We start from the raw sequence: 20640 nt of genomic DNA, 5'->3' as shown, positions 1-20640 counted from the left end.
GTCGCTCTGCCGCCGCTGCCGGAGCCGGTGGCCGCTGGCTGCTCAGGAGCCGGAGCGGGCGGGAGGGTAACGGGCCGGCAGGGTGGGTGGGTAGGTGGGAAGGGAGGGGGAGGGGTGGGGGCGGGGGGCGCCGCACCGGGCGCGAGGGGGGAGCGCGGGGCGGGCGGCCGAAGCCCGCAGCCCCCGGCTGGGAGCTGGGGCCCGGACGCAGCCCGGGGCGGGGGCGGGGCGGACCGGGGCGGGGCGGCCGGCGGGTCTGGGATTGGGGGTCTGAGCTAGGGGAGGGGTCTGGGGACCGCGGGAGGGGCGGGGGCGGCCGGCGGGGGGCGCCTCCCCCCATCCCCGGCCTGACCCCTCGCGCGCTCTAGGGGTCTGGACCCGTGGGGATGGGGGCGCCTCGGGCTGGGGCTCCCCGGACCGCGGGGTGCCGCCGGGGTCGGAAGGTGCCGGGTCTCCACGGTGGGGCCCGGTCGGCTCACGCCTCAGGCTAGACAGCAGGTCTCCGAGCCACCTACTGTGTGCTTCGACCACGTGTGCCCCCTGGAAGTGGCCGCTGAAGCGGGAGTGAATGGCTGTGCGCTCGGCCTTCGGGCAGTGAGTGCGTGTGCGACGGCGACCCGACCCCACCACCTTCCTGCTGAGTAACCCTTCCTACCAGTGTCTGGTCTCTCCTGTCGCGCCGGTCTCCAAGAAGACCCTGAGAGCGAGAAATGTCCCTCCCTTATTATCACCATCACCCCTGCCTCAGTCCCACGTACACTAGCCTGAAGTAGCCACCTACGTGGGAAAAGAGCCCAGAGATCCCTGGAAGGACCCATTCGTGGCTGCCGCTCTCCCAGAGCAGCAGGAGGAGGGGGCAAAAATAACTCTGTCCCCTGCTTTTCCTGCGGAAGAGACTTGAATCCAGGCCGCCTAGTCTTTCCCTCTCAGGGTCTCATTACTTAAGCACTTAGGCATCTACACACCTACTGTGTGCTAGACATGGACTCGTGCTTGTTGTCAATTGTGAGGGGGGCCTGCCGAGAAAGGAGAAACCAAAGGAGGTAGGGACTTGTCTAAGCTTCTCCCAGCCCCTCATTGCTTCCCCCAAGGGGCTTCTGGAACCCCTGAGCCATGGCGCTTCCTTGGGAGCAGCTTGGGTGGGCAGAGCTGCCCTGGGACAGATATTTCTGAGAAGCAGGTGGGACCACTGATGCCCTGCGCAGCTGCTGACTCCACCTATGACCTCCCCTTCCCCACCGCCCCCACCTTATGTCCTTGGGGTTTGGACTGGAGGGGTTGGGGTGGTCCTGGAAGCCATTAGGCCAGAAGCAGGATGCAGCACAGCCAAGGTCTACCTCCCTCCCTTTTCTCTGCGCCCCACCTGTCCCTGTGCCCCACCCTTTCGCACTCCCAGCCATCATGCTAACCCTGAGCAATCCATAGATGGGAAAGCAGAGTCAGAGTGCTTGTCCCAAGACCTCATCCTCCCTCCAAGAAGGAGACCCCTTGAGCCTACGTGTTACCCACCTCCAGGAGTCTGTTCACTGCTGGTTCTTGCACACACAGACCTCTGGGCAAGGGCTGTCTTTTAGACCAGAACTTGCAGCTCATGGCACGGAGCTGGCCAGGGTTGTTCCGCAGTTGGTATTTGATGAATGAATAACGAAGAAACTGGCTGAGCATTTAGACCTCAGACCATGAGTGGCTTCCTCGGGAAGGCTTGCTTTTTCTCTCCCTACTACCCCCCTACCAACAGATTATAATCACCACTATTTATTGAGCACTTGTATCTGCTAAAGGCTGGACTTGCACTGTTTCCTCTCAACTAAGAGGTGAACCCATCACAAGGGAGACAGGTGAGGTGGGCTCCATTGGCCACAGCCCACACCAGCCCTTTTCCTCACGATGCTCCTTTTAGGGGCCTGCAGGCCACTTGCTGAGTGTCTACCTCCCCAAGTGTATTGCTTCAAACCGGCAGTATGCTCACCATTTTACCTTCATGCCCTGCACACTGTAGGCCCCTGAAAGTGTGTGTGTGTGTGTGTGTGTGTGTGTGTGTGTGTGTGTGTGTGATTGAGTCAATGGAGAGATGGAGAGCAGAGGGTGGGATGGGCCTTCTCCCTACCCGAGACCAGGCCCTCTGAAAAGTCTGATGAGAACAGCATGAAGCAGCACTCAGACAGGGGGCATGACAGTCCAGCCCACTCTTAGTGTGCATAGACCTGGAGCCACAACCAGACTCACTCTGGGGACCTGCCCTTCTCTGGAGGGAGGGTGGAGGCCAAGGCATCTGACTAGGGGTCCAACTCTGGTTCCGGAGCTCCCAGAAGGTTCTGAAGGCCTTGAGCTGAGCCTCAATGATCATAGGCCACCCTCCTCCCACCCCCAGAGGAGATGGGCATCCAGGCACCTTAAAGTGTGGAGGTCAAGGTTTTAGTACACTTTAGCCTCTATCAAGGGGCCTCTCTACAGGAAAGAATTCCTTTGCTTTTGGAGAACTTTCCCCCAAACTGAATATTCATCAATTTGGGAGAGTTCCTCTCTCCAAAAGTCTATGGCTTGAGGTGGGGGTGGGGAGGGGAGCAGATGGGGACACCCTCACATAGGGCGCCAGGTACTGTCCCATCAGCCCTGTGAGTGACAGATGCAAATATTCTGTCGGGGCCCCAGCAGGCCGCTGTGTCCCTTCCTCACTGCTTGCTCGCTTCCCGGCCAGCTCGCTCCTTCCTTTATCTTATCAAAGCCCCGTAATTACAATTGCTATTTTGTTTCCTCGAATCTGCAATCAGAGCTCCCTGGACCTGATGAGGGAGCGCCTGTCAACCTGATCGCTGAGTGACAGCCCGGCCACCTTTCCTGGCCGCCCCCACACTCCGCAAACACAAACACACACACACACACACACACACACACACACACACACCCTCGCCTCCTGCAAACACAAACACACACTCCTTGCCAACACAAACAGCCCCTCTCCGCAAACACTCCCTAGCGGGGACCCAAACACACACCTTCAGCCTCCTTCCAAACGCATCCCTCGCCCCCGGCCCACCCTGGGCCCCTCAAATCCACACCAGCCGGCGCGGGCTGCCTGGATTGAAGCTCATTCCTACTCGCGCCTCCTGCGCCCGGCGTTCAAAGCGCCGCGGACTCTCCACCGACTGTTCAAATGCAAATCGCCAAGACTGGGTTAAGCACTTCGCGTCTAGCCTGGGAGTCGTCTCCCTCGCACCCCAAATACAAGGCTGTCCGTCTTCCAGTGGTCTGCAAACCACGGTTTACACCTTCATCCCTCGGCGCTCCGAGGCCAAATTGAATTGGCAGTACTCCTACTGGGCGCTGAGCTGGCAGAAGGGGCATCGAGGAGAGGCGGGGGCGGGGAAGGAAAAAAACAGTCCCCAACTCAGTCCGCGGGGCTCCCCTTCGGGCCAGGAAACTCCTGGAAGGAAGGGGAAGGTGTGGACTGGGTCCCGACTGTGGGCAGGAGCGTGCTAGGAGCGGGTCTGGGCTGCAGGGAGACCCACCCAGGGAACAAAGATTACAGAGAGCACTCAGCGGCTTCACGGGCGGTAAATATCCGGGCGGGGCCACGCGCAGGGGGGTAGATGGGTTGATTGGGGAGGCTTCCCCCAGAGATGGCTTCTCTGCACTCAGCCAGTCTCCCGAGTTGGAGTCCCCAACCGAGCACATACCGAGGACTCTGGAGGTTATAGGCGACAGGAGGATGGGAAGGGCTCTAACAGGAACTCTTCTAGCGAATCAGTCGAAGAACGAATGAAGTCAGCCTCAGTGACTTACTCCTCGCTTTCTGCCTAAGCCTAGGCAGCCCCGATCAGTCACCTAGCCCCCGGCGACGCGGCGTGGGGAGCCGCACGGCCACACGTGATTTCAACGTCGCCCACCAGAGGGCGCCAGCTGCATTTCCCCCTCCCTCACGACCCCTGCCACAGGAAGGTGAATGGTCTCCAGCCTGGCTTGCTCTTCCACGCTGGTTCCTGATGTAAGCACCTCAGTTCTCCTGGAGAGGAGAAAGGGGCCTGCGACCCTGATCACTGCAACACAGAGAGAAATCACACCTTCCTTTATTCTTAACTTGAAGAAAAAGGGAGGTTAGAGCTTGAACCTCAGCTCCTCACCAGGAGTGGGGCAATCTACTCAGGGATGTGTTGAAGCTGGAATGCTTTTCCGTACTCTGGGACACTCTCTCCACTGTCTCCACACTGCCCCAATACCAGGCCCTTGGGGCTATCTAGGGATCCCTCCCGCTTGTTCACTCATTTGCCCAGCAGCCAGTGTGGGAGGGAGTAGGCCTGGCCCTGCCACCCCACCAGGCCCTGTAGTCTGTCCATCCTCAGCATGTCTGGCCCCAGGCTGTCTCAGGAGTTAACCTTTTGTTTGTTTGCTTGTTTGTGGGACATTGAAACCCCACCCACCCACCCACATCAACACAGCTGCTGAACTGCTGACCCCAGAATCAGTCACATACACACTAATGCTCACACCAAGTATCTCCCTTTCTCTTCCTGGCATAGCAACGACCAAACCTCAGAACACCTGATTACAGGCACCAGAGATTCCCCAGGCCAGGCGGTGTGCTGGGGGTCAGGAACCCCTCAGCCCAGGAGGTTGAATCCCAGGGGCCTCTCTCTGCCCCCATATGCCAGGCCACCCGGATTCTGGTTTCCCTGTCACCCAATCTGGCCAGCCCCCTCCATCTGGCCCCCGGAATCAGGTTTCTAAGGGCCCAGACCAGCTCAGAGACAGCCTGCAAGACTGGAAGGAGGAGCAAAGACTCGCCTCTCACCCCTCACAGGCTGTCTCAGGGCCTGAGCCCCCTCATGGGGCTAGGGATGCACATTCCTCGGACTGCTTAAGCCCCCTTATCTGCCCCCCTGCCCATCAGCCTGAGTGCTGACAGAGGCCCAGGCCCCTTGTTTGGATGCTGATAACCTCCTGGGATGGCCCTCCCCCACCTGTAGGGACTGAGAATGGGCTTGGTGTTGGGAGGTCCTCTTTTAGTAAGGCAGTTGGGGCCCAGGCCTGGCCTGGCCACTGGGGTCCTAGGGATAGAAGGATCCCACACTTCCTCACCTTCCCCAGGCCCAGGGCCACCCTCGGTGCTGCCACAGTGCCACCTGGTGGTCCCTAGGGGAATGCCACCCCAGCAGGTAAAGAAGCCACACAAATGAGTTGCAAAAAAAAACTCCACATCACTTTATTTCAACCTTTATCCAAAAATGTAAAAAGTATTAAAAATGTGTATTCCTGAGCTTCAGATGCTGACATCCAATCTCACAGGCAAGTGGGGAGACAGGGTCAGGAGAGAAGTTCAGAGCTCTTCCCACTCCTGGAGAAAAGGGAAGCCCCAGATATGGCATAAGATTAGAGAAACACCAGGGCCCTTATGAAGAATAGGACCACCCTCTCTCCAAGCACCAGCCCAAGACCACCCCCTACCCACCCACCCATCCCTCCTCTTCAACAGAGAAGACACATTTAAATTTCTTGAAACTTGTACAGGAACATAGTACATGGCACATGTGGCAGGCAGCTAGGTGACCTGAGGAGAGCAAACAAGGGGTCAGCATCAAGGCCATGTTCACCTACTCCTGCCCCATCCCAGACCTTGCTGGACACACTTCCCCCCACTCACCAAGGCTAGGGCCTGCCCCTCTGCTTCTTGGCAGGCAGGATGGGACACAACTCCGCCTCCTCCTCCTCACTCCCTTCTTCTTCACTCTCTTCCTCAGAAACGTCATTGCTTATAGTAACTAGTGGATACATGAGCAGTAAAAGAGGAGGTTAAAGCCAGACCCCCTTCATACCACATGTCATTTATTCATGCCCTGTGGTGCCAAGGACCCTGACCTTCCAGAGCTTATGGTCTAGGTGGGAAGAACCTCGGATACTAAATTAGAGATGACAAAAAGCCAAGAAGACCACATTAGTGTAGGTGGAAGAGCTGAGACAGGTTTCATGCAGGAGGGAGGCTTAAGTAGGACAGAAAGTGGAGGCAACATCACACATCGTCTGGATGGGAGCTCCGCTAGGAGATAAGGAGGACGGGGAAGGAGTGGGGATGGGGGCGGTGAGGAGAGACCTGATGGCAGAACCCACTGGAGACAAAGGAGAGGACTCTCACCAATCTGGTGCCTCCCAGTGATGCGCACAGGGCCAGAACCTGACTTGAGGCGGAAGGTTACAGGTGGCTGGAGCTGGAAGTCATCCAAACTGAGCTGGAAGAAAGACAAAGATGAAGGCCTGGCCATCCCATCTTGTGATGAGTCAGTCCTTGGGTCTGCAATTCCTAACCACCACCACTATCACTACCACCACGGCCACCACCTCAGCATATGGCCAGGCAACTCACCATGGGTTGGCAGGACAACTTGAGATTGGCCACAGGGACTGCAATCTCCTGGTGGTCATGATTCCTGGCCACGACTTCTACCACATTACACTCATCTTTGGCCCCCTCGGTGAGGCAGAGCTGGGGAGAGTACACAGGTTCTTGGGGTTTCCCCAAGCAAGGACTGACACCACAAGTGGAGGCATCTACCCTACGGTTTGCCCCACCCCAGTGGTACCCGGATCACTCACCCAGGAAAGCCACCCATGTGGGAGTTAGGCAGAGGAGGGAATTCCCAGTAAAGGAATTGGGGTGACGGTTGGAGGGCCCCAAGTTGCCTGCTCAGGTCCAGCTATTCACCACCACCACCTTTCCCCACCCCTCACCATGGTCAAAGCCAGCACATGCTCCGAATCATCCTCTTCCTCTACCTTGAAGGTGAAAGAGCGGGTGTGGCCGGAGAGCTCACAGCCTGGAAGAGGTAACAGTGTGAATGTGCCTGAGTGTGCGCGGGGGGTGTTCCACCAAACCTTGTCACGTGTAGCCGTGGTGCTACCGGCCATTTACGCACTCACTTCTCAGAACACCTGGGGCGCTCTGCCCTGGGCCCCGCCGGGCACATCGGGGGCAGCAGTCGCGCCATCCGCTCCCGCTTGGGCTGCCGCGCACGGGGCCCCCTCCGCCTCAGCCCACGTCGTGTACTTATCTGCATTCCTGTTCAGCCCTGCCCCTGACCGCCCTAGCACCACCCTCGTCCCCTCCTTTCCTCAATACCGAAGAAAAAACTGTCCATAGTGACCGGAGCTGGGACCCGCAGACTCCCGACCCCTCCGGCCCGGCATCGGCTCTCCTGACTCAGGAACGTTAACGCGGCGGCGGCGCCGGCGGCCATGCTGCTAGGGCCGTCTGGAGACTCCGCCCCCGACACGTCTAAAGCGGGGGACTCACCGCAGGTTCCGGCCCCGCCCTTTAAAGGAGCCGCTGGCACAGAGTGGGACAGAGGCGCGACCGGTCCAAGGGCCTTCTCCCCTGGCAGCCCGCGGCCTCTGGTCAGACCTGTGTGTCGGGACTGCAGGGAAGTATCACACAAGCATGGATTTCTTAATGTTAACGTCGTTCCGCACTTCCAGGACAACGGCTCTTTGAGGGCGGCTCCTGCCTCCATTTTCTCCAGCTCCTCGCACCCTCTGCTGTTTCCACGCCCCAAACCAGGGCAAGTTTTCGTCAAAGGGAGAATAGATACAAAAATGGAAATTTTTCCGGGACTCCTGGGTGGCTCCGTCGGTTAACCGGCCGCCTTCGGATCAGGTCATGACCTCACAGGTCGTGGGCTCGAGCCCCATGTCAGGCTCTGTGCTGACAGCTGGAGCTGGAGCCTGTTCTGGATTCTGTCTCCCTCTCCTGCTCACTCTCGCTCTCAGAAGTAAATAAAACATTTAATAATAAAAAAAAAAAAAAGGAAACCTTTCCAATTCCCTTAGTAAAGGCAAGTTTTAAGGCAGCTTTTTTCTCATAAAAGCAAAGGAAATCGCTACTCGCCTTTCCTCCAAGCAAGGTGAGGCTCCTGAAGGAAGACTTTTCACCCAGGGCTATTTTCTACTAGAACCATGGAACCACTCGGCCCTTTTCCTAGTCGGCTTCTATGCTTCCAGCTCTAACGCCCTGAACTTCACTACCCAGAAGGCCCATTTTTATTGAGCTAAATATGCTGGCTGGAGGCTGGCGCTTGATAGCAAAGGATGTTAGCTTCGATGTGCAGCTAGCGGCTACTTCTGGCAAACACACTTTGGAGCTTCTAATTACCAATCGGCCCAGAACATCCTTCCACCTTAAGAGTACTAAGTCCCATAATTTGGGCAACTCCCCCACCCCTAATTCTCACCTTCTGACAGAAGAATCAAATCAGGCAAACTGTGTTCCTTATCCTACTAGATGTTGGGAATTCATTCAAACTAGCGGCCCTAACTCACACCCAGGATATAACTGTGGGAGGAGGCTGGCTTGGGCAAGAACTAGTTTTCCTTTTTTACCTTGCCATGAGGAAAATCTGTAAGTCTTTTACTGGAGATAGAAATGGGAAGGTGCAGCCCCTAACTCGCAATAGCTATGGAAGATGCTTGTCAGACATAAACACATGAAAAGGTACAGGGCAGAAACAGGAAGTAGACAGTACACCACCACACATATTCACTTCAAGTTTTATTTTGCCTCTTGCATGGTCTTCAGATAATTTTACAGTTCGTTTTCTACAGGAACTGAGCTGTGATCTGAACAATCAATGAAATGTCATTCCAACCTTAATAAATATTCATAACCATAGAAGAGAGCATAGCACTTTACCATCCTAGAGTGATGAAGGTACAGGCCTGGACATATGTTTCATGGTTAGCATCTGTGACCAGACCAGCCAAAATGATTATTATAAGCCAAGATAAAACCACAAGCAAACTTGCTAAAAATCCTGATTCCATAGATGGACACTGAAATCCTCCGAACAAATGATAGAATTGCCCACTATAGTACACAATGTACCTTAAGAGAAAACCAAGTGACATTAAACTGTTTTAAACAGTATCTTGTAGAGATCTTCCCTTCTATCAGTTAAAGGTTTCTACCCTGAAAATAAAGAGGCCTCCTGCCTCCTCTCCGTTCATCTTACCAACTCAGTGCACACTCACAGGCCCTGGTTGAAAGTCACTAGGTACCACTAGGTACAACGCTTTATGATTCAAAGCCCATACAGATGGAAGGAAAATGCCTTTTCCTTGCCCCTCCCACCTCAGCTCAAAGTAAAACAGCTGATAATGAAACTACAGGGAAGTGAGATAACAAAATACTGTTAGGAATCCATGGAGAAGTCAGCCAGCCATGATGAAAACAATGAATCCTCCAGAGAATACCTGCTAACCTCATGCTCAGAACCCCTAAAAATACCAAATCTAAATTAAAATACATGGAGCTTTCAGAATCTGTGGTTAAAAGGAAAAAGGGTAACCTTAATTACTGGTTAAAGTGTGCTCATTGTTTCTCTTAAAAATCAGATACAAACATGCATGAATTAAAGACTCTGATTTAATAAAACCAGTTGTAACAGGTCTTGAAATTAAAGGACAACTGATCTCTGGGCAAATGGGACCAGTAAGTCCCTGAACCCTACTTGATGTCAAAACTAACATTTCACATGCTGACCTGCATTGAGGTTAATTTCCAGAAGTGACTGCACTTTGCAAGACTTGAGTCCCATGAAATTAGGCTCTCATACCCAAAGTGGTCATGGCCTAGCCCTAGGTGGGCGGCACTCTAAAAACAATAAAACTTTAAAGAAAAAAAAAAAAAAAAGACAAAAGTAAAGAAAATCCACCTTCCACTAATGTACATTATTCAAAGTGCGCCATCCTGAACCACACCCTTTTTCAAAAGGAAAAAGAATTACAAAAACAGTGAACACAAAGGATAGTCAGGTTACAGCTAGTTTATATACAAAAAAATTTACAAGTCTGCCATTTTTAGGCTTTTGCCACAAACAACTGCACATTTGTCCCTACAAAGCACAACATGCCTGAACCAATGGTCATTACAAGAGACAACTGGCCATGGCTTTACAAAGAGCAGGAAAACTGCCCAAAATTAAAATCATTTATTCTGCTTACACTATGCCACAACCATCCCACTTGGAATCTCTACTCTGAAGCCTCTGAAACCCACTAAATCTTTCTCATCTCTGCCATGTCTCCAAAGAATGAAAGACATTTCATCCAGTAAGCCAAGGAGGATGAAAAATGATTCTGATTACTCTTAGGTGAGAAATGCAACCACGCTGGATGCAGAACACAGTGCTGACTACATTTATTGAAGACCTCCTCCCTATAAGCCCACATAAGAGGTCTTGGCACCTAACACAAGACCCAAAAAGGAGGCCCACATCTGTTTCAGAAAGGATTTGCATCAATACTATCTTCCAACCAATGAGTAATCTCAAAGTGTGATAGGTGAGTTTTACATAGTCTTCGTTTCCAATCCCAATTGGCTGATTTTTTGCCATTCCAGAGGCTGAACTGTATGAAGACCCCAACCACCACCCTCCAGGTGAAGTTCAGAGACTTTCGGACAGTTCACAGTGCCAACAAATTTCACAGGCTCCGACCAAGTATAACCACATCCTTTGGAAATCCTTCCATTTTTGCAATTTCAAAACAGCCTAACTTGCTGTAAAATTCCAGAATTCTTTTATCATCTGGTCTCACTTCACAGAAAGCCCCCCGGGAGCCTAGAAATAAAACAAATATTCAAATGTAAATGTCAATTGGAATTATAGATAGGAATTGTGATCACTCTTTAATATATTTCAAATAGGTGACAGGAGGAGCTTGCCTATACCAATCCCTAAATTTCATACCACAATTTAAAACAAAAATTTTTTTTTGGTTTATTTATGAGACAGAGACAAAGCATGAGCAGGGGAGGGACACAGAGAGAGAGAGGGAGACACAGAATCTGAAACAAGCTCCACAGGCTCTGAGCTACCAGCACAGACCCCGATGTGGGGCTCAAACCCACAGACCGCGAGATCATGACCTGAGCCGAAGTCAGACACTTAGCCGACTGAGCCACCCAGGGGCCCCCATACCACAATTTTTTGTTTGCTAGCTTGAATGTGGGAATTATATTTCAAATTATCAAACTGTACACCTTAAATATATGCAGTTCTTGATTCTCAAAAATACCTCCATTTAAAAAAATTCAACTGTTTGTGAAACTCCCCTAGAAAATCTTTTGGGGAAGAGGATGTAATAAGAAACCCCAATGCAAAAAGTACCTCTGTTTAATGTCTTAATATAAAGTACCTTCAAAGAGCCCGCAGGGCAAAGGCCATTTCAGTCTATATCACAAGCCAATATAACCAGAATATGTTGTATATTCTAAGACATACCTCATAATAACTGCATGATTCAGTTCCAAGCACAACACTGAGAATTATACTATCTTCAAAGAGAGTTGTTTAAATTATTCCACAAGAGGGATACATACCACTGACTCAACTGATACAAAAGATGCGACAGGAAGTGCATTTCCATGTATCAACAGCCCTCTAAGGAGGTCTCAAACAAGCTGCCCATTTTTGTATTGCCCAAGGGCTAAAAATAGTTTACATCCTTTAAAGGCTGTGTAAAAAAGAGTATGTAGGGGCAACGGGCTGGCTCACTATATAGAGCATGTGACTCTTCATCCTGGGGTCATTAGTTTAAGTCCCACATTAGGCACAGAGGTTACTTAAAAAAAAAAATTAGGAGCATCTAGCTCTTGATTTTGGGTCAGATCATGATCTCATGGTTTCCGAGTTCAAGCCCTGCATCAGGCTCGTGCTGACAATATGAAGCCTACTACGGATTCTATCTCCCTCTGTCTCCGCCCCAACCCATGCTTGCCCCCTCTCTCTAAATAAATAAGTATATTTGAAAAATTAATGCATGGTCGGGGGGACGCCTGGGTAGCTCAGTCAGCTGAACATCTGACTTCAGCTCAGGTCACGATCTCACAGTTCGTAGGCTTGAGCTGTGCATTGGGCTCTGTGCTGATTGGTCAGAGCCTGGAGCCTGCTTCGGGTTCTGTGTCTCCCTCCCTCCCTCTCTGCACGCGCCGGCTCATACTCTACACTCTGACTCTAAGAGATAAATAAGCATTAAAAATCTTTTTCAAAAAAAGATTAATGTATGGAATTTAATTTAAAAAAGAATATGTAAGGGTGCCTGGGTGGCTCAGTCGGGGAAGTATCCGACTTCAGCTCGGGTCATGATCTTACTGTTCATGGGTTCAAGCCCCGCACTGGGCTCTGTGCTGACAGTTCAGAGCCTAGAGCCTGCTTCAGATTGTGTCTCCCTCTCTCCTTGCCCCTCCCCCACTCATGCTCTCTCTCTCAAAAATAAAATGTTAAAAAAAAAGTTAAAAGAGAATATATAATTAAAAACTGTATGTGGCCATTAGAGTATAGAATATTTATTATCTAGCCATTTACAGAAAAAATTTTCATACCACGAATATAAAGCAAAGTTATTTCTGAAGGTTTAGAAAACACTCAAAAAAATTTGGCAACGTGGGGCGCCAGTGTGGCTTAGTCGGTTAAGTGTCCAACTCTACTTCAGCTCAGGTCATAAGCTCACAGTTTTTGACACTGAGCTCCGCGTCGGCCTCCACGCTGAGAGTGCCAGACCCTGCTTGGGATCCAATCTCTCCTCCTCTCTGCCCCTCACTCGCTCACCTGTATGCTCTCTCTCAAAATATATAAATAAACTTGGGGGGAAAAAAAAGGCAACTCTGTATTCCTTTTTTTCTTATTTTTTTCAAAGTAGGCTTTACACCCAGCGAGGAGCCCAGCACTGCGCTTGAATTCACAACCCTAGGATTAAGGCCTGAGCTGAGACCAAGAGTTGGACGCTTAACTGACGAACCCACTCAGGCGCCCAGCAACTATGCATTCCTAAATGAAGCTTCTTTTGAAGGTTTATTTTTCAATTATCACAGTGAGTCTCCTGGCAAAATAAATTTAACCTCATGTGTTCACTTCTCATTTAAATAGGGCTCAAAATAAGCATTCATAGTGTAAAAGAGCAGCATTTTCCAAAGATTAATACACATGCAATTCTTACATGACTAATTATTCAGAAGCCAAACCATACATGGTGGGGAAGGGAATGCAAGTTGACTGTAATTCACTTCTTTCTTTTTATCCTGTCCCCACCTAGCCCAAACACCAGCAGCAACTACACAAGTATGTACTCACCATTAGCCTTCAGTGAAGACAGGAGGCAAGCCATCATGCTTTTGGCTACACTTGGGTCAGTTACTTTTTTGTGAATATCCATCTTTATGAGAGAAGGGAAGTTGGCAAGGAAAGTTTCTGGCAACACTTCCTGCTCTTCATGGAAACTCAACATTATTTTCTGTAAAAATTTGAAAGACTCTCTTGATTTTCAGTAACTCACTATATATCTATGTCCCAACTACAGAACCCAGCAATAGGAAAAGGAAAGCAACATTTAGTAACTCTTCCAGTCGTTATATACTTATGAGATTAAGAATTAATTAGCTTCTATTTCTAGCTGAAGCATGTTCACTTTTAAAACCATTTGTCTGAATGTAATGTGGTATCCTGAATTAGATCCTGGAACAGAAAAGGACAGTAATGGAAGAACAAGTGAAAAGTGTGGGGTTTATAGTAATGCACGAAAGCTGGTTTCTTAAGACTTGGACAAATGTACGAAATGGGTGAGAGGGGTGCCTGGGTGGCTCAGTCGGTTAAGCGTCCAACTTCGGCTCAGGTCAGATCTCCCAGATCGTGGGTTCAAGCCCCGCATCAGGCTCTATGCTGACAGCTCAGAGCCTGGAGCCTGTTTCAGATTCTGTGTCTCCCTCTCTCTCAGCCCTTCCCCCACTCACGCTCTGTCTCTGTCTCAAAATAAACAAACTATAAAAAAAAATTAAAAAAAAAAAATGGGTGAGAGGTAACAAAGGAATTCTGTATTATGTTTGTTAAATCTAAAAATATTCAAAATTTAAAAATTGTTGTTTGTATTGCTTGCACAAAAATGTGAAAGTAAAAAGGGTTATAGTAGACACACTGGTCATTCTTTCTATGTTCCTATGCTGAAAACTGTAATTATCAGATATGAAACAGTAATGTATCAACAGCTCAATCACCAGCATGCTGTAGTTACTATCTGCGTAATTACAAGTAAGTGAGGCCACTCCACACAGCCTCTTACTATACAGCCATCTAGTGAGAACAGAAGTCCACTGGTATGGGAGAGAGAACTTCAAAAAAGGGTAAGAGGAACAACATGGAAGAAAAAGACAAATTTCACAAATGAAAGAGTCCAAATATTTATCTAAAAGTATTTAATGAGTATAAACATTATCAAGAAGGAACTGCTTTTTTAAAATGAGTATGCTAAAATAAAATGCATATGCTGATGCATAAATCAAAATCATAAATTATAAAAGAAAAGTTCACTGAAGTTGGGACAGGGCAGACATATGACAAGAAGTGCTCCTATCTCCAAACAGGACTCTCAAGGCAGCTCACCTCTATTCTTTTTATTTTTTATTACAATGAGAAATACATCACTGAGAAGGCAAGTGTGTGCCCTACAACCAAGCAAATGAAAGATTTTAATTAACTTCCTGAATACCCAAAGAAGAGACCATTTAAGTTTGGTACTTCCACAACAGAGGGGAAAAAAGGTTATTTGTCTATATTGTTTTTTACTTGAGGAGTATTAGAACAATGCCTCCAAATTAAAAAACAAAAAACTCTTAATGCTGAGGAACAATGGAAAATGTCATACTTAAGAATAAGTAATGGGATGCATAGGTAGCTCAGTCAGTTAACTGTCCAATTTTGGCTCAGGTCACCATCTCACAGCTTGTGAGTTCAAGCCCCGTGTCAGGCTCTGCGCAAATAGCTCGGAGCCTGGAGCCTGCTTCGGATTCTGTGTCTCCCTCTCTCTGGCCCCCTGCCCTGCCCCTGCTTGTGCTCTCTCCTTCAAAAATAAGTAAACATTAAAAAGAAAGGGGGGGGGTGGCGCCTAGGTGGCTCAGTCAGTTAAGCGTCCGACTTTGGCTCAGGTCATGATCTTGCGGTTCGTGGGTTCAAGCCCCATGTAGGGCTCTGTGCTGACAGCCAGCTCAGAGCCTGGAGCCTGTTTCAGATTCTGTGTCTCCCTCTCTCTCTAACCTTCCCCTACTCATACTCTCTCAGAAATAAATAAAACATTAAAAAATTAAAAAAAAAAAAAAAAAAAGAGTAAGTAGTAAGAGGGGTGCCTGAGTGGCATAATCAGTTAAGCATCCAACTCTTTATCGCAGTCATCATCTCACAGTTCATGAGTTCGAGCCTCGCATCAGGCTCTGCGTAGATAGCACAGAGCCTGCTTGGGATTCTGTCTCTCTTTCTGTTTCACCCCAACTGGAGCACTCTCTCTCTCTCTCTCTCTCAAAATAAATAAAATTTAAAAATTAAAAAGAAAAAAAGCAGCAGTAAGAATTCTTGTCTATAGAAAATTTGGAAAGCAATGACATTTTTTTGAGAGCGCACACACAAGAGCGGAAAAGGAACAGAAGGATAGAGAGAATCTTACACAGGCTCCATACTTAGCATGTAGCCTGATAAGGGGCCAGATCCCATGACTCTGGGACCATGACCTGAGCTGAAATCAAGAGCCAGACACTCAACTGACTGAGCCACCCAGGCGCCTATTGAAAGTACTGAAATTTTACGACATGTCTGCTTACTTTATCTTAGTAAGTACTTTAAGGAAAACGATCGTAGTACAATTCTAAACCTATTACCTCAGCCTCGGAGAGTTCTTTGTCACCATTTGGCTTGGTATACTTCTCCTGCATGAAGGGGATCCAGGAAATTTTACATTTTTTAATGAAGGGGGTCACATCTACAGTGCCCAAGGCATAGCCACATATGCCATCTTCGTCTTCTAGGACAAAACAGTAATCCAGGCTAAGGGAAAGCAGTCCTCCTACTAACCTGCTCAGAAGAAAAGAGGGCAGAATGAGTTTTTAACTCAAAACTTTAGACTTCAGTGACGTAAAGCCTTAACGTATTTGAATGGCAACCTATGGAAATTACATTTGGTTTAAGAAAAAACCAAAAATACACATGTATTAATATTCAGATTTTATTAAAACTAAAGTAGAATTTCTAGAAAACTTTATTTCTAGTCATCACCTCCCCTTAACCTGATAAACCTGGCTATGAAACATTACTCCCAAATCCAACAAATCCAAATACTTCATCACATACTTGTCTCCAATAAGGTCAGGCTGACTTTGAAAAGGTAAACCCACTCCATCGTCATACATTTCTCTGCAAATCTTGTACACGGAAGCCTGAAAATATAATCTAGTTAAGCAACACATCAAGCAAAATCTCAACAGAATTTAACAATAGGACTCAGTGAGTCACACTGGACTTCTAGGACAGGGAATAACAAAATTCCTGGCCTGTCATAAATACCCCCTCTGCTTTGTTAAATATTTATTCACTGACTTGTAAAATCAGTAGAAAGCAGCATGAGAATTATTTCAAAGGAGATGGTTTTAGGCAGTTAAGTAGTGGATTCAAAATGCTGCAAACTATGCTGTGGAGCCCCTCTCAGTTTTGTATACGTCCAAAAATTTTTAAACATGTCAATGTCAACAGGCTTGCTGTTTCCTGGAGCTGATGGTCACAGCCAGTAAATACTTCACAAATGAAAATTATAAAATATTAACAATAGAGAAAATCAGCCACAGACTACATACCGTTTGGACATACCCTAAATACATTTCAGCTTATTTTCATAAATGAGGACTTAAGTGACTTAGCTCAAAATGCTATTAAGTCTAACTTCCTTATTAGGTTCTCCCTTAAATATCAACCCTCGTGTGTTCAATGTTTCAGTTAACTTTCTCTACCTAAAGCTCCTATTTGAAGGTACCGAACAGATTCTTTTAACCAGGGAGTTCAATGGAAACTTGTAAGTGAGCACCATAACCATATACCAAGTTGGTAGGTAGACAATTACCTCATCTTTAGGAAAATATGGTCTGATAGTATAAACTTTGGAGGTAGGAGTCAATGGGGGTGGTTGAAAAAAGAGATCATTTGCCCCATCAATTGGCAGCAAACGCTGTGGGAAGAAACAAAAGGAGATGGATTAGTGTTGGGAAGATATCCATTTCTTTAAATGGGTGTGCACTGCAGATTACCAACTTAACATTAACTGGCTACTGCAGGCAGACCTAAAGAAGAGGGGTGTACTATGCTTTACTAAAATAAACACCTCTTTGCTGGGGGAAGGGGAGGCTTCTGAATAGAAATTACCCAAATGGAGTTACATAGCTTTAGTGGCATATTAATGGGGATTTAAACTTATAGTAAAAACAAAAAAAACAAAATAAAAAAAATCTATTCCAGTATCACAATTTTTTTTTTTAAACCAATCTCATCTAGACCATCTCTGTACTAAAAGATGGCAGAACAGAATGTCAGGAGGAGAGGTTTGGTCTGAAGAGGGTTATCTGTCCAGGAGACGCTTTATCCCCAAAGCAATGCGCTTCAGTTTGCTGTGCGCAGCAGAGCACCTGTTGGGGGGAGAAAAGTAGAGCACCTGAAAAGTCCATGAACAAACTCCAAACCAAAAATGTTTCTTATTTTGTTCAAATGTTCATTAACAGATTGTTCTTTCGAATACAAGTTTTATTTGTACAATAATTGGGAAAGTATCCAAAAGCCCTTTCACCATTCACTTGCATAATTATTCATCCTTTTTGCTCATGGAGTTTCCACTGGCAGACAAGCATGCGCGCATTGTGCATTGCGGGCGCAGATTAAAATGGTGTGCGACCTGCAAAGAAACAATGTGAAGTGTATACCTAGAGCCGCTGCGCTTCGCAGGCGCGGGGGGAATTGGCAGCATCTCCTTCAGAAATTACTGTGAAAGAGGAGGAAAATTTGATTTAAAATCCAGCTATGTAACTAAATTGAATTTGGGACTAGAAAGCCTTCGGCAGACCAATCCTTCCAGCCATCTGATGCGCAACATAAGGTTTCTCATAAAACAAAGAAAATGTCAATTCAGTTGTGAATTCATATTGATACCTGGAACTCTCCTGCTAGACCACCTCTAAAGGCCCAGGGTTCTTGGTCTCCAATTAAGAACTGTGCTGAAGAATGACTACGACACCCTGTTGAGATCAGATCCAAGCGGAGAACGTTACGAGAAAGGGGATTTCCTGGGGTCTCAAACGTCCAACAAACTAACAAACACTTTGTGGAAATAGCTCTCTTAACAATAATAATCCAGGGTTTCAGGACAAGGCTGTGATAATAGTTTTTTTTAATTTGTGATGGAATTTCAATACTGATGTTTTTTTCCTCTGATTCATGAATAATCACTGTTAAGAATTCTCCTCTTTAATTGTTGGAAGAAAAGTCAGTTTTAAGTCTGTCTGGGTCAAGTTTGTAATATTCCCTGGATACGGCTATAAGTCAAGCCAGCTGTTTGCTCTGTTGTAAAATCACAGTAATTATAAAAGTGAAATGAATGAGATAGATAATGAGACATTTTATTATCACAGCCCATGAAGGAACTAAACCTGTCTGAAGTCACATTTTACATTATGAGGAAGGGTACAGGAAGGGAAAAAGGGGAAGGGGGAGGATTAATCTTGTCAGAAAACTAAGGTCAGCAGAATAAATACAAGAAATTGTTCAGTAGGTTGACGTCAAAACACAATGAAAACTTTATTTTTTTTAACAAGGACAATCCAATTTAGACGTGGCTAATAATTAACAGCAGTCGGACAAATTCTGAGCACTAAGGAGAGCCGACTGTTGCTCCTAATTTATCCAGAGCTAAGACATACTTTTTCTTAAAAGTATGATAGTATTTGGTTCCTCTGACTGACCATTATAATTTTTACAGTGCACTGAACACAGATGTGGAGTAACAGGATTTGAGGTCCAGAAGTCAGCATTAAGATCACCACATAACCAACCTCAGAGGCAATAAAGGAAGCTAACAAGAAATAGTTAAAATATTTGTGGAGGCCAAATCAAAACCACCTGCCTAGTCTTCTGACAAGATAAAGCAGCGCAATATAGTTCTTTTCCATTTGAAGACAGCATTCTACCTCCTGTTCAAGTTAACAGTCTCATCAGTACAGGATATAGTGTGCTAGTCAGACAGTCCCAAAGCAAACCAATTTTTTTGTTCACAATTCAGGCCCATTAAGAGATTATACCCAGGTCTGTCATTTTTTCGGGGTAGGGGTACTTTAAGAAAACATACATAGTATGTAAATTTGTAAAATATGAAATAGGGTCAAAATTTAGGCTAAGAGAACCTGCCCCATTCCATAGCTCAGTGTAAATATACACTGCAGGAAAAAAAACTATGCTCTCAAACTTTAAGATCAGCCAATTTCCCCTACCCCCCCACTTTGAGACTACAACATAACTAGCACTTCCAACTATTACAATAAAAAGCTGCATGTACGAAGAGCTGTATAAATGAAAACATGGTTAATGCCTCAGTCGCTGCGCAAACGTGACTTCAGTTCGTGCCTACTGCCCTTAAATCTGAGCTACCTCACAGATAGACCTTTCAATTTAAACTAATTAATCATGACGCGCTGTGAACATCTGCCGCTGTCCATCCAATAGTAGTAGACACTTGTGCTGAGGATTCTCCCATCTGTACACAATGGGGAAGAAGATAATAGAAGTCATTAGTAATCAAAAGTACTGCACAGCCACATTCTTTAAAGGACTGAATGCCAGCTGGACTGGAGAGAGAAGGAAAACAAAGGGCTCTAATCAGTAACTCCCTGATATTACTACAGATCCATGAAAATACTCTCCTTGTTGTGAGCTTTTTGTAAAGCTATGTGGATGCCAAGATAATTATTTTAAACTTCTAAGAGACTCTGAACTTGAGATATCTGTACAATAGCTATCTACACAATTTGGGAAAGCTGCCCCTGTAATTGCACAGTACAGAAGTAAAATCCGAGGGTAAAGATAAATGATACTGTATATAATCAAGAATTAAATTTTTAACAATTCTTGACTTTAAAAATGAGTATCTAGTGTTTTAAATAATACTTTCCCAAGCTCAAGAATCCAGATTTCAGGTTGGAAACTTAAGATTTAAATCCCTGTGAGAAATTATAACTCCTCGGCCAGAAGCCTGGAAAGCAAATGCTGTCACCCAATAAGCAATGTAGAGGTATTTCCTGAGCCTCAAGGCAGATATCATAGAAAAAAAGGGGTCTTGGAACCTTTTAGCAAGAGGTCAAAATTCTTTCTTCTAGGGGTACCTGGATGGCTCAGTTAAGCCTCCATCTCTTGGTTTCAGCTCAGGTCATGATCTCACAGTTCATGAGTTCAAGCCCTACACATCAGGCTCCGTGCTGACAGTGTGGAGCCCGCTTAGGATTTTCTCTTTCTCCCCCCTCTCTGCCCATCTCCTGTCCTTGCGCACACAAGTGCGTGCACGCTTGCTCTCTCTCAAAATAAACTTTTAAAAAATTCTTCTGGGGTCCCTGGGTGGCTCAGTCGGTTAAGCATCCAACTTTGGCTCAGGTCATGATCTCATGGTTCGTGGGTTCGAGCCCCACGTCAGGCTCTGTGCTGACAGCTAGCTCAGAGCCTGGGGCCTGCTTCAGGTTCTGTGTCTCCCTCTCTCTCTGACCCTACCCTGCTCATGCTGTCTCTATCTCTATCTCAAAAATAAATAAAACATTAAAAA

General features: G+C 47.1%; 1 protein-coding gene and 1 long non-coding RNA gene across 2 annotated transcripts; both read right to left on the bottom strand.

Moving 5' to 3' along the window:
* Positions 1-5171: 5171 nt before the first annotated feature.
* On the bottom strand, positions 5172-7604 carry NPM3 (nucleophosmin/nucleoplasmin 3). Its single transcript, XM_039249234.1, has 6 exons — positions 7109-7604; positions 6721-6806; positions 6356-6475; positions 6128-6221; positions 5639-5756; positions 5172-5545 (listed from the first exon to the last, which is right to left on the bottom strand). The coding sequence occupies exons 1-5, from the start codon at positions 7497-7499 to the stop codon at positions 5644-5646; spliced, it is 804 nt and encodes a 267-aa protein (XP_039105165.1). The 5' UTR covers positions 7500-7604; the 3' UTR covers positions 5172-5545; positions 5639-5643.
* A 912-nt stretch (positions 7605-8516) lies between these two features.
* On the bottom strand, positions 8517-20264 carry LOC120243191. Its single transcript, XR_005531244.1, has 6 exons — positions 17988-20264; positions 16912-17016; positions 16149-16234; positions 15680-15872; positions 13113-13272; positions 8517-10601 (listed from the first exon to the last, which is right to left on the bottom strand). It is a non-coding gene; the product is annotated as an uncharacterized LOC120243191 (long non-coding RNA).
* Positions 20265-20640: the final 376 nt, after the last annotated feature.

This window comes from Hyaena hyaena, unplaced genomic scaffold (genome assembly GCF_003009895.1).
Source record: "Hyaena hyaena isolate Hyena2069 unplaced genomic scaffold, ASM300989v1 scaffold_331, whole genome shotgun sequence".
NCBI classification, from domain to species: Eukaryota; Metazoa; Chordata; class Mammalia; order Carnivora; family Hyaenidae; genus Hyaena; species Hyaena hyaena.
This window is presented reverse-complemented; position numbering and strand designations above follow the sequence as displayed.